The sequence below is a fragment of the Leucoraja erinacea genome, chromosome 19 (genome assembly GCF_028641065.1).
Source record: "Leucoraja erinacea ecotype New England chromosome 19, Leri_hhj_1, whole genome shotgun sequence".
Taxonomy (NCBI): Eukaryota; Metazoa; Chordata; class Chondrichthyes; order Rajiformes; family Rajidae; genus Leucoraja; species Leucoraja erinaceus.
Genome location: NC_073395.1, coordinates 4,619,916 through 4,633,529, shown reverse-complemented (window position 1 = coordinate 4,633,529; position 13,614 = coordinate 4,619,916). Strand labels below are relative to the sequence as shown.

Sequence of the window (13,614 nt, the reverse complement as noted above, 5' to 3'; positions counted from 1 at the left end):
GCAGAAGGTTAAGGGGGGACTTGATAGAGGTCTTTAAAATGATGAGAGGGATAGACAGAGTTGACGTGGATAAGCTTTTCCCACTGAGAGTAGAGAAGATTCAAACAAGGGGACATTGAGGGACAGAAGTTTAGGGGTAACATGAGGGGGAACTTCTTTACTCAGAGAGTGGTGGCTGTGTGGAATGAGCTTCCAGTGAAGGTGGTGGGGGCAGGTTCGTTTTTATCATTTAAAAACAAATTGGATAGTTATATGGACGGGAAAGGAATGGAGGGTTATGGTCTGAGCGCAGGTATATGGGATTAGGGGAGAATACGTGTTCGGCACGGACTAGAATGGTCGAGATGGCCTGTTTCCGTGCTGTAATTGTTATATGGTTATAAGGTTATAAGTACTGCTTGGATTCCAGATGGTTGGAAGGAAAAAGGTAAACGGTTAGAGGTTGCATCTACTTCATTTAAATCGGAATACTAACAGTTCTATTAAATATTGCATGAATTGTAAGTGAAAACTAACCAGAAGAATACAAAGGTATACAATTTGTCAGCCAACTACATTTGTTAAAATTCACAAAGGCACACAATATGGAACCATTGGACGTTTGTCCGTTAAACAATGACAAGCTTCATAACAGGAATGAATGGTTAAGCAATAAATGGGTAAACCACAAAAAGCAAAGCTCCACAAGCAGTCAGCTTGTCAGATACCCAAGAGAACATACAAATTGACTTTTCAAGGCTATATCTCTCATCATGACAGCAGCAAGGCCATCTGCTACAGTTGGCACAGATAAATATCACCTGCCTGAAGAAGGGAGCCGACTGGAGAAGTTGCCTATACATGTTCTCCAGAGATGCTGCCTGACCCACGAGTTACTCCAACACTTAAAATTTCACTCTCAATAGATTTAAAAAAAAAAAAACATTAATGGACACCAAGGTACCATTTTCAGTGATGTAGATAAATGAAGGTTTGATCCATTATTTATTGGAAAGTGAACTAGTCACAGGAAATAGAAAAAGACTGGCTGGTGGCTGTAGGGAAATCATACAATAGGCAACTGGGCAGTATATATAACTACCAATGATCTGGGAATAAGAATATTGTTTCCTTGGAAACACATGGATGGTACACCTACAGGTCAACAGATGAGAAAACTGTATATATTGTAATTCTAAGGAATACCAAAAAAGAAAAGTAGTATCATATTTTATGTATAGGACAGAGCAGAAACATGTGGAATTTCCAGTTAGCACTGAGCTAACTAATAGCATCTGACTGTATCAAAGTAAACAAAATCACAACCACAAATTTCTTACTGGAAATTATGAAAATCATATGGGAAGATCCTCCACCGCGAGGCCTTGTACATCATAATGTACCTAAAAGTGAATTATATGTTATGGTCACTAATTCTGTCATAGAGCAAGTGAAAACAAAATTGGCAATGGCTGAAGTGACTATTCCAGCTACATCTAAGAACATTAAAAATGTAATTGATTTTAAAAGATTTTAATATTTTGTATGCTCATACAAAGGTAACACTTATAGATACTCTTGAAAAATTCACGTGAAAAAAATCGACATAAACAATAAGCGAGTTTGGTTTTTCAACTGCGCTTGGCCAGATCATAGGTCATTCGAGATGAACATTCTCGGCAGTTGAGCTGCTGCATGTATACAGACCTGCGTTTCATCTGTAGTCAGGATCAAACCCGGGTCTCCGGCGCTGCAAGCGCTGTTAATATTGCTACTGGACCGTCCCCGTCCCCTCCCGAGTGTCCCATCCCTGTCCGGGGGCAGCCAGAGATGTCCGGGGTGACCCTGGACTGACGGGACACCAGCCTGGAGCAGTGGCGGCCCCAGGCTTACAGCCAGCCCGGAGAAGAGGCGCTAACTCCAGCTCAATTCTGCTCCAACTCCTGAGGAACACGTTCCACCTCTCGCCTTATCCAGTGGCTGTTGGTTAACCCCCTCGGTGCTAGCGAAAGCCGAGCACCAGTCATCAACCCTGGTTCAGTGCAGTGACTCGTGCAGCACGACGGGAGTGTCGTAGAGCTGAGCGAAAGTGGAGGAAGGACAGGCTACAGGTTTCACTTCAAATTCTCAGGGACTGTTGGCGTCACTACCAAAACAGTGTTAAAAAGGCCAAGAGAGAGTACCTGTCTAAAATTATTGTGTCAAAGTGTAACAACCCTCGTGTGCTATTTGAAATCATTGACTCTGTTCTAAATGCCCCGCAGCCTGTCTGTCTGGAAGCTTCACCTGAAATGTGTAATGACTTCCTGCACTTTTTTGTTGATAAGGTTGTTTCCTTAAGGGCTAACATTTCAGCACCTGCCTCTGACCCTTCTATTTCGGTCCCTTGCCTGGTGGTATTCAACAAGTTTGAGCCTGTGACTATATCGTATTTAAAGGATGTGGTTTCCCATATTAAGCCATCGGGTTCTCCTTGTGATGCGGTCCCTCCACATCTTTTTAAGGAGGTTTTCTCTAGTATAGGGCAGTCGGTTCTTACCATTATTAACAGCAGCTTGTGTTCTGGGGTTGTCCCCGTGAGTTTTAAGCATGCGGTAGTGCAACCACTGCTTAAGAAACCTGGCCTGGATCAATCTGTTCTGGCCAATTTTAGACCCATCTCGAAATTGCCTTTTATTTCTAAATTACTGGAGAGAGTTGTTTATGCTCAGCTAAAACTATTCCTGGAGGAGCATGATATTCGGGAGATCTTCCAGTCTGGATTTAAAACCATGCACAGCACGGAGTCAGCATTGCTAAGGGTTTTTAACGATATCCTCCTGGCTAATGATTCTGGGGATTGTGTGGTTCTTGTCCTGCTGGACTTGTCTGCCGCCTTTGATACGGTGGACCATAATATCTTATTATCTCGGCTACAGCAGTTAGTGGGCATCTGCGACAGTGCCCTGGGATGGTTCAGGTCCTATCTGGCAGACAGAACCATGTGTGTTAGCCTTGCTGGGTTTGAATCCTCTTCCGCTCCCCTGTCATATGGGGTTCCACAGGGTTCGATTCTGGGGCCCCTGCTTTTCTCGCTGTACATACTTCCTCTGGGTTCCATCCTTAGAAAGCATTGCATCTCCTTCCACTGTTATGCAGATGATACCCAGCTTTATTTGCCGCTGAGGGGGGAAGATGCCTTTTCTGTAAAATCGCTTCTGTCTTGTTTTGATGACATTAAGTCCTGGTTGGCCCTAAACTTTCTTGGATTTAATGAAAAGAAGACAGAGGTGATTTTATTTGATCCCAATGGCTGCCGTGAACCTCCATTTGTTGATTTAGGTCCATTGTCAAGGTACGTGAAGCCAACAGTTGTGAACCTGGGTTTTAGGATGGACAGTGACTTTAAATTAGATCGCCAAATATGCGCGGTGGTTAAGTCCAGCTTCTTTCACCTAAGGAAGCTGGCGAAGGTGAAGCCCATTCTCGAGCGGCAGCATTTTGAGACAGTAATCCATGCCTTTATTACATCTAGGCTGGATTACTGTAACGCGCTCTATTTTGGTGTTGCTCGTTCTTCACTGGCTCGTCTCCAGTTGGTTCAGAATGCTGCTGCTCGCCTTTTAACAGGGACTCGAAAGAGGGAGCACATATCGCCAATTCTGGCCTCCCTACACTGGCTCCCGGTGCACTTTCGGGTTCATTTTAAGTTACTGTTATTTGTTTTTAAATCTCTGAATGGGCTCGCCCCGCCTTACCTCTCTGAGCTGCTCCACCCATACACTCCTGCCCGGTCCCTCAGGTCAGCTGGTCAGCTGCTCCTGGAGGTACCGAGGTCTAGTCGGAGGCTCAGAGGGGATAGAGCCTTCTCTGTTGCTGCTCCGGCACTCTGGAACACCCTGCCGCTGCACATCAGACAGGCCCCCTCACTGTCCATCTTCAAATCCAGTGTTAAAACGCATTTGTACTCCCTGGCTTTTGACCATGCCTGAGGCTTTGCTTCTGTTTGTGGTGTTTTTGATGTTTCTTTATTTTACATGTCTTTTCCTACTATTTCTTTTGATTGTTATTTTTGGTGTGTATTAACTTTTTTGTCAATGATTAGTGATGTACAGCACTTTGTTGCAGCTATGTTTGTTTTTAAAGTGCTCTATAAATAAAATTATTATTATTATTATTATTATTATGGATACACACAAAATGCTGCGGGTCAGGCAACATCTCTGGAGAAGGGTCTCGACCCAAAACGTCACCTATTCCTTTTCTCCAAAGTTGCTGCCTGTCCCTGGCGAGCCCATGGAGGGTCACCATTCTCTGAAGATTGAGGCAGTCGAGAGCAAAGCTGATGCCATGCCAAGATGCAGCCTGGAAGAATACTTTCTATAGCATAAGTTTAAGAGAATCCTCGTGGACATGGCAGATGTTCTCAGATGCCCAAGAAAGTAACTAAAGTCCCCCACGATAGGCTAATCCAGAAGATTAAGATGCACATGCTTCCCAATGACATAGTCATATGGATTAACAATTGACCTACTGATGGAATACAGAGGGCAGCGGTAAAAGGGCAATATGTCCAGTGGAATTCTGCAGGGACCTGTGCTGGGACCTCTACTGTTTGTGTATATGTTACAAATATAAATACATATATATGCTCGATTTGCAAGTTTGAAGATTATACCAAGATTGCTGAGGTCGCAGACTGTGGGGATGGTTGTCAAAGTATACAGTGGGATTATAGATCAGCTATATAAATGAGCAGAGAAATGGCAGATGAAGTTTAATCCACGCAACTGTGACGTGTTGCACTTTGGGAGGTCAAATAATACTGTCAATGGCATTGTATGTACAGAGGGATCTTGGGGTCCAAGTCTATAACTCCCTGAAATAGGCAACACAGGTAAAGAAGGCATAGGCATATACTAGCCTTCATTGGTCAGGGGATTGAGTACAAGATGATGCAGTTTAAAGAACTTTGGTTAGGCCGCATTTGGAGTATGGCATGCAGCTCTGGCTAACCATTGCAAGAAGGAATTGGTGGCTTCGGAAAGGGTGCAGAGGTAGTTCACCAGAAAGATGCCTGGATTAGTGGGCAGTAGCTAAAGGGAGAGGTTGAACAGACTTGGTGAGTGCCTGGAACACACTGCCAGAGGGGGTGGTTGAGGCAGATAAGACAGTGGCTTTTAAGAGACTTTTGGATAGGCATATGGAAATGCAGGAATGGAGGGATATGGATTATGTGCAGGCAGCTAAGAGTTCCTCTTGGCATCATGTTCGGCACAGACATTGTGGGCCTGAGGGTCTGTTCTTTTGCTGTTCTGCATTCAAAGTGCTTTGTGGATCACATATCAGTGCAAAGAGTGTAGGGGCAAGATTAGGCTGCTGGTGATATGGATGCCGCGGATCTTCAAGCTGCCGACCATCTCCACAGCAGTTCTGTTGACGAGAACAGGGTTGGGTTTACCCCTTCACTTCCTCAAATTATGCAAAAATTAAGGGCTAGGTTATTGCCCAGATACTGAGTTCTCAATCTTGTTCCTGTATTTAGTCTCATCATTGTTGTAAATGTGGCCAACACCAATGGTATCATCAGCAAACCTTAAAAATAGAGTTGGCCTTGTACTTGGCCACACAATCTTAGGTGTACAGGACCCGAGCACAAGCCGAGGGGCACCAGTGTCCAGGGCCATGACAGAAGAAATGCTAGAACCAATTCTAACTGACTGAGGTCTGACGGTCAAGAGATCTAGCGGCCAATTGAAGATGGAGGTCCCAAGTAGATGGCGCATAAGATTAGGGAGGGGCCTATTTGGTATTATGGTGTCGGAGGCCGAAATGTATTCAATGAATAGCATCATGACATAGATCAAGCGTTCCGAACCTGGGGTAAATTTACCCCCAGGGGGTCAATTTTGCATACCCATGGGGTAAATTTGTTGATTCTGGATTTGTACATATTTTTTCTCATTGACTCTGGTTGGTTCTGATATACCGGTATCTGTTCATCATTAGTTGTTCATAATTAACTGAAATAACATTGTTATGTGCTATTAAAGTTGCCTGGGGTAAACAGAACAAAAAAGGTTGGGAACCCCTGACATAGATGTTCTTATCATCAAGGTGATCCAGGCCTGAATGTGATGCAAGACAGGTAGCATGCTATGTTTCTGTAAACTGAATTGCAAGGGGTCTGAATTGTCCTGCAGACTGGTGCAATGGTGGGCCATCTTTCAAAGCAATTCATTATGAATGATGTTAGAACTACTTCTCAGCAGTCATTGTGACAGGTTGCTTTATTTATCTTAGTGATTGGCATAATAGAGATTTAAGTGAAGGTGTCAGCAAAGGTGTAGCCAGTCGATTGGCACATGTGGACTAGCTACTTTCCAAGAGTGAAAGCCGATCTGATTTATAAAATATTTACATTTTAAATATCTAGACAGGTACATGGACATGAGGGCCAAACATGATCAAATGAGACCAGCTTAAGGGGCTGTCCCACTTGGGCGACCTAATCCGCGAGTTCTGGCGAGTTTGCCCTCGACTCGTGCTCGCAGCATGGTCCACACGAGGTCATAGGAGATCTTTGGAACTCTCCTTCATGCTCGAGAGTGGTCCCGGCGTACTTGAGGCCTCAGCTAGGTCGCTGCGTATTTTTCAACATGTTGAAAAATGCCCGCATGGAAAAAAATTGGTACTTTGTTTTTACTCATAGGTTTAGTCGTAGTAGATCGGCACGTTAGTCGTAGGTAATCGAGGGTAGTCGTAGATAGTCTTCATCGTAGTCGAAGGAGGTTGTCTTCACTCTCCACTATTCGGTATCCAATTTTCCCGAAGTTAGTCGTAGCTAGTCAAAGCTAGTCTTCAACATAGTCGAAGGAGGACTTCAACATGTCATTTTTTCCAAACTCTCCTAAACTCGCCAATTAGGTCGCCCAAGTGGGATAGCCCCTTTACATGGCACCTTGGTCAGTGTGGACGAGTTGGGCTGAAGGGCCTGTTTCCACGGTATATTTCTCTATAACTTCTGCCGCTGAGATGCATGATCAGAGCACGGCAGGGGTGGGGTAGGGAAAGATTCGGTCAGGCAGGGAGAGTAGTGAAGAAAGTAACTCAGGCGCAATAGGTGCAAATGGTGGAATCTGAGAAGAATAGTAATAGGTGCAAATGGTGGAATCTGAGAAGAAAGGTAGAGACTGAAATATAGAACCAGAGAGAGGGATGGTGGGAAGTGAAAGAAAAACAGGGGACCCAAAGTAGGTAGGGGTGGATGACGATTGCATGGCAATGGTGTAGAATGGGAAGGAACAGGGCGACATAGAAATAGGGTATGAAAAGAAAGATGTGTGTGGCGATGAGAGGGGGGGGGGGGGAAATGCTGAAATTGAAAAATCTAATCCTAGTCGAAAATGAGGTGCTGTTCTTCCGAGTTTTTGTATGGCCTCAATCTGGCACGGGAGGAGGCAGAGGGCCAACATATTTCCTTGGCGTTACACCCATCCCTGCTCCCTCAAATCAGAGTGGCATTAATACAAGCAAGTCTGATGCAAAACTAGCCTGATCACTATCACCAGAAATTATTGGAAAATTGGCAATGATCTTCTCCGCTACTACTGCCAAGTATTTTCAGGTTATTATATCAGGTACTTTGCCCCACTTCAACTTTGTTCTGCTGCATTTTCACCTCCTGACTTTTGGGATCAATGTGAAATGAATCTTTGTGACCATAAACGCTAATATTTAAAAAAAACTGACCTCTTGGCACGGACTATTTCACAAGATGAATGTTATACAAAATAGCAAACCATGGAATCGCAATGTATTTCTCACATCGGGCTAAGAAAAATCGTCGTGAACCAACTATGTGGAGCTTTCTGACAAAAACAATGCATGTCTAGACAATAACATTTGAACAGGACAATACCAGCCCTGGATATTTTGTTGCAGAGATTGAAATTTATACTTTATCTACATTGCGCTGACTGGAACATTTTTTTGGATTCTTTGCAATTCAAGCATCAATTTTCAGATCGTATCCTTTTCCGTAACTAGCAGATTAAACACCAACAGTGTATCCTCAGCAACAATGGCAGGTTGAGGAAGACAAGCTTTCTGGTGGGGTTTTACCACAGAACATGAAATATTTCGGATCATTTAAGGGTCATCTTTTAAAAGAGATTTTAATGGTTTATGTACAAATTAAATAGAAAACAAACAAACACGGTTTGACGGGGGGGGGGGGGTGATCCACGGGTTTAAAAACACTGCACCGCCCAACGCAGCAGTGAGTGAGTGAGTGAGTGAGGCCACTACAACACGTTACACAAAGTCCCTGATACTTCAACTCACCCATTCGTTGTCTCTCTGGCTGAAGGTGTACAGTGCTACCTGGCTGGCCACGTCCACAATGTGGAAGATGTAGGGATCCTGCCGCTGCAACGCTGCCAGACTAATAACAAGACCTCTGCTCTCCGTCATCGCCGCCATTTTACCCACAGCCAACTAACTAGCAGACGACGAGCAGCTGATCGAGGCAGACCCGAAGCATCGCACGCAGAGCTGTCGAGCAGCGCAGTCGAGGAGCTGTAGTAGCTTACTCCAATGGCGGCGTGAACACGAATGGACCAGGGAGAGAGTCATTCAAACTCGAGTAGTCAAATGTGATAATAATCGGCAGGCGAGTACGTCTGGGATATATCATTTGTCAAATGCTACTTTTGTTGAAGGATTTTCTGATTCCTGCTTAGATGGTACAAGTTTAATTAATACTAGTAGCAATGTTACAAAATTTTGAGATTTAAAAACTCAAGTCTGCAATTTATCCCATCAGATAAAGCATAACAATAAGTTTAATTTGACACCTAATTCACTTTCATATCTCAAGTAATAAAAATGTTATGGCCATTTTCATACTCGGAAATTAGCATCTTGTTCCCTATTGATTTTCTATGGACAAGACAAAAAAGCTGTGATCGTGTGCTGTCAAAAGCCCATAACCTTCTTAAAAATTAAGAGAACTGAATGAAATTTTCAGTTATTATAGATTGAACCATTCTGAAACAAATATAAAATAATCTTATTTGGAGGACCTGAAATTAAAGCATATAATTAGTTAGTTACCCAATTGTAGCTAATTTCAAACTTCAATTACTAGATCTAAACATCTATCCATTTCTTAACAAATGATTAACATTTTTAAATAGCCTAAGTGTCCAAATAATATTCACAAATAATTCACAATAAAACATGATTTTTAAATCTCATTTACATCAATTTATAGGCCAAATGGAAGGAATTTAGTGTTCAATTGCTGTAAATTATAGTCAATTTAAATCGGCTTTCTAGTGGGATCCTGTGAACGCGCTGGTTTTCGCTATAGAAAACGTTATATACAGGGTTCTTAAGAAGCCCCTTTTAATGTAAAAATAAGGTACATACCTTTAATTGTTTGCTTTATAAAACCCTGGGGCTGCGAGAGGTCGCGGGTTGAGAGAGTGATTTTTTAACTACTATAACTATTATACAAGGCCATAAAAACTAATAATACCTTTTGCGACGGGGTCTTTCAGCGATTTTCCGTTAATGATTTACTAGGCTGAACATTTTCGATTGCAACAGCCTAGTAAAAATCGCGTTTTAAACCCGCCCCCTCTAAACAGCGCCAAAATCACGCACACGGGGCTGGGACAGATTCTCAAACAACGCTCAGGTAGGTTTTGCAACATACCTAATACTAGATCAAGTGGGAGATCCCTGGAACACGGGAGGCCTGGTCCCCCAACGCGATATTCCACCACTCACCCATTCCCCCAACGCAACCCGTTCCCCCCAACGCGATATTCCACCACTCACCCATTCCCCCAACGCAACCCGTTCCCCCAACGCAATATTCCACCACTCACCCATTCCCCCAACACAACCCGTTTACCAACGCAATATTCCACCACCCACCCATTCCCCCAACACAACCCGTTCCCCCAACGCGATATTCCACCACTCACCCATTCCCCCAACGCAACCCGTTTCCCCCAACGCAATATTCCACCACTCACCCATTCCCCCACCGCAACCCGTTTACCAACGCAATATTCCACCACCACTCCACCCATTCCCCAACCACAACTCACCGTTCCCCAAACACAACCCGTTTACCAACGCAATATTCCACCACTCACCCATTCCCCAAACACAACCCGTTCCCCAAAGCAATATTCCACCACTCACCCATTCCCCCAACGCAATACGATCCCCAACGCAATATTCCACCACTCACCCATTCCCCCAACACAACCCGTTCCCCAACGCAGTATTCCACTCTGCAACAACCCAGATTGGGTGATCAAATCTGCCGACAAGGGAGCTGCCGTGGTAGTCTGGCGCGCTGATCTCTACAAGGCTGAGGCCATGCGCCAACTCTCAGACACCTCCTCCTGCTTATCCTTGCACTGTGAGACGAGCACCAGGCCACTATCTCTAGCACTATCACTGACTTCATCAACTCTGGCTCCCTGCCCCCCCCCCCCCCAAAGCCTCCAACCTCATCGTTCCCCAGCACCGCACAGATTTTACCTTCTCCCTAAAATTCACAAACCTGACTGTCCTAGCCTCTGCACCCAGGATGAGGTTCCACACCAGAACATGGGCGATGTCCTCATTCGTGAGGGAACGGGGGATCCCCTCTTCTACTATAGATGAGGCTCTCACCACGGTCTCTTTTATACCCCGTGACTCTACTCTCACTCCTCATCCCCCCACTCGTAACAAAGGCAGAGTCCCCCTTGTCCTCACCTTCCATCCACCAGCCGTCACATACAACAAATAATCCTCCAACACCTCCAACGTGACCCCACCACTTGCCACATCTTGTGTCTGGGTGCCCTTTGATTAAGAATTATGTAATGTTTAATAATTACCCAAAGGCTGGGTGGCAGTGTGAAAAGTGAGGAGGATGCTATGAGGACGCAGGGTGAGGCAGCATCTATGGAGCGAAGGAATAGGTGACGTTTCGTGTTGGGACCCTTCTTCAGACTGATATTGGGGGGGGAAGGGGGTGGGTGCGGAAAGAAGAAAGGAAGAGGCGGAGTCAGTAGGCTGTGGGAGAGCTGGGAAGGGGTGGGGAAAGAGGGAGAAAGCAAGGACTACCTGAAATTGAAGAAGTCAATGTTCAAACCGCTGGGTTGTAAACTACCCAAGCGAACTACCACTGCAGACATTGTGATCTTTTTTTCCAGACCCCATATTTTTCAATTTAATAATTTCCTGTTTAACCTGGACTTTCAATGCACAAGGAACAAGCCATATCATGCAATAATCATGGCTCAATCTGCCTTAACATACTTGATCTCCTGGTTGCTCAGCATTTTAACTCCCCTTCCCATTCCCAATCTGACCTTTCTGTCCTGGGCCTCCTCCATTGTCAGAGTGAGGCCCAGTGCAAATTGAAAGAGCAGCACCTCATATTTCGCTTGGGAGGTTTACACCCCAGCAGTGCGAACATTGACCTCTAACTTCAAATAGCCCTTGCTTTCCCTCTCTCTCCATCCCCTTCCCAGTTCTCCCATCAGTCTCACTGTCTCCGACTACATTCGGTCTCTGTCCCACCCACTCCCCTGACATCAGTCTGAAGAAGGGTCTCGACCCAAAACGTTGCCCATTCCTTCTCTCCAGAGATGCTGCCTGTCCCGCTGAGTTACTCCAGCATTTTGTGTCTACCATGCAATAAACAGATTTCCATGCAGAATTAATGCTATTCTTTGAATTTGGTACAATAGACAGTAGACAATGGGTGCAGGAGTAGGCCATTCGGCCTTCGAGCCAGCACGCTATTCAATGTGATCATGGCTGATCATCCCCAATCAGTACCCCGTTCCTGCCTTCTCACCATATCCCTTGACTCTGCTACCTTTAAGAGTCCTATCAAACTCTCTCAAAAGCATCCAGAGAACCGGCCTCCACCGCCCTCTGAGGCAGAGAATTACACAGACTCATCACTCTCTGTGTGAATAATTATTTCCTCATCTCCGTTCTCAATGGCTTACCCCTTATTCTTAAACTATGGCCCCTGTTTTTGGACTCCCACAACATTGGGAACATGTTTCCTGCCTTTAGCGTGTCCAAACCATTAATAATTTTATATGTTTCAATAAGATATCCTCTCATCCTTCTAAATTCCAGAGTATACAAGCCCAGCCGCTCCATTCTATCAACATATGACAATCCCGCCATCCCGGGAATTAACCTTGTGAACCTACACTGCACTCCCTCAATAGCAAGATTGTCCTTCCTCAAATTTGGCTAGAGCAAAGGTGTTTACAAAATCTGAACTATTGCATGCATACATGCAACTAAAGGTCAATTAAATGTAATGAAATTATATGTAAGTAAATTAAAATGAAATATACCATAATAATCACAAGAGATTCTATTCAACTCTCATAAGACATAAAACCTTTTGATGTCGCTATAGACGAGACAACATTTTTTTAACATAAAGCACTGCTTGTGTAATCAGGTCTATGTTCTGATTACTCCAGGTAGTGAAGAAGAATATTTACAAATTCTAGCAGAGATACTTAAGTAATTACCCTATTATTACATTCAAGAGAAACAAATGTACTTTATAACAATGTAACACTTGGCTTAAAAGTGGATGCAATGGTTTGTGTCCTATGAAATAAAGATACAAACTAGACACAAAAAGCTGGAGTAACTTAGTGGGACAAGCAGCATCTCTGGAGAGAAGGAATGGGCGACGTTTCAGGTTGAGACCCTTTTTCAGACTGATGTCAGGGGAGTGGGCAGGACATAGATAATGTATTTGGAGACAGTAAGACTAGTGGGAGAACTAGGAAGGGGAAGGGGATGGAGAGAGAAAGCAATTATCTGAATGGTGTCAGATTAGGAAAAAGAGGAGGTGCTACGAGACCTGGGTGCGCGTGTATCAGTGACTGAAAGTAAGCAGGCAGATAAAGCAGGCTGTGAAGAAAGCTAGTGACATGTTGGCCTTCATTGTGAGAGGATTTGAGTTTAGGAGCAAGGAGGTCCTACTGCAGTTGTACGGGGCCCTGATGAGATGGCACTTGGAGTATTGTGTGCATTTTGGTCTCCTAATTTGAAGAAAGACATTATTGCTATTTGAGGGAGTGCAGCGTAGGTTTGCCAGGTTAATTCCCGGGATGGCGGAACCGACATACGATGAAAGAATGGGTCGACTGGGCTTGTATTCGCTGGAATTTAGAAGGATGAGAGGATATCTTATAGAAACATGTAAAATTCTTAAAGGATAACAAAATGATAATCCAAATTGGATTAAAGTGCTACTGTTGGTGCAAATATCTATGGAACCAATTTGGATTATCATTTTGTTAAATCAACCGAAAGTTCCAATCACACAGGGTTTTATTTTATATTCAGGAAGGTCCAAAAGCGGTGAAGAAAAATTAAAATCCCCCCCCCCCCCCTGTCTCCCCCGGCCAGTGATGTGATGGACGCGGGGATCTAGACCAATCGCTGACAAGGTCTCAAGACAAATCCCGTCCCCGGAGATGTCATGTCTGTTCGCCGGCTTTTCAACGTCATGTCCATTCTGCTTATTGTCCTTTCAGCGTGGAGTCCGTTCAGGTTCGTATCCTTTTGGCGTCGTGCCCTATCGGTCATTTG

General features: G+C 44.3%; 2 protein-coding genes across 2 annotated transcripts in view; one reads left to right on the top strand and one right to left on the bottom strand.

The window, feature by feature from the left end:
* Positions 1 to 8,476, bottom strand: part of dcp1b (decapping mRNA 1B) — a 47,672-nt gene extending 39,196 nt beyond the window's left edge. Inside the window, exon 1 of the mRNA XM_055650126.1 lies at positions 8,305 to 8,476. Within this exon, the coding sequence (XP_055506101.1) occupies positions 8,305 to 8,442 (138 nt within the window). The 5' untranslated portion in view covers positions 8,443 to 8,476. The remainder of the gene's footprint in view (positions 1 to 8,304) is intronic.
* The window catches only part of cacna1c (calcium channel, voltage-dependent, L type, alpha 1C subunit), a 309,696-nt gene that overhangs the window by 13,059 nt on the left and 283,023 nt on the right, over positions 1 to 13,614 (top strand). The gene's annotated exons all lie outside the window — the stretch shown is intronic.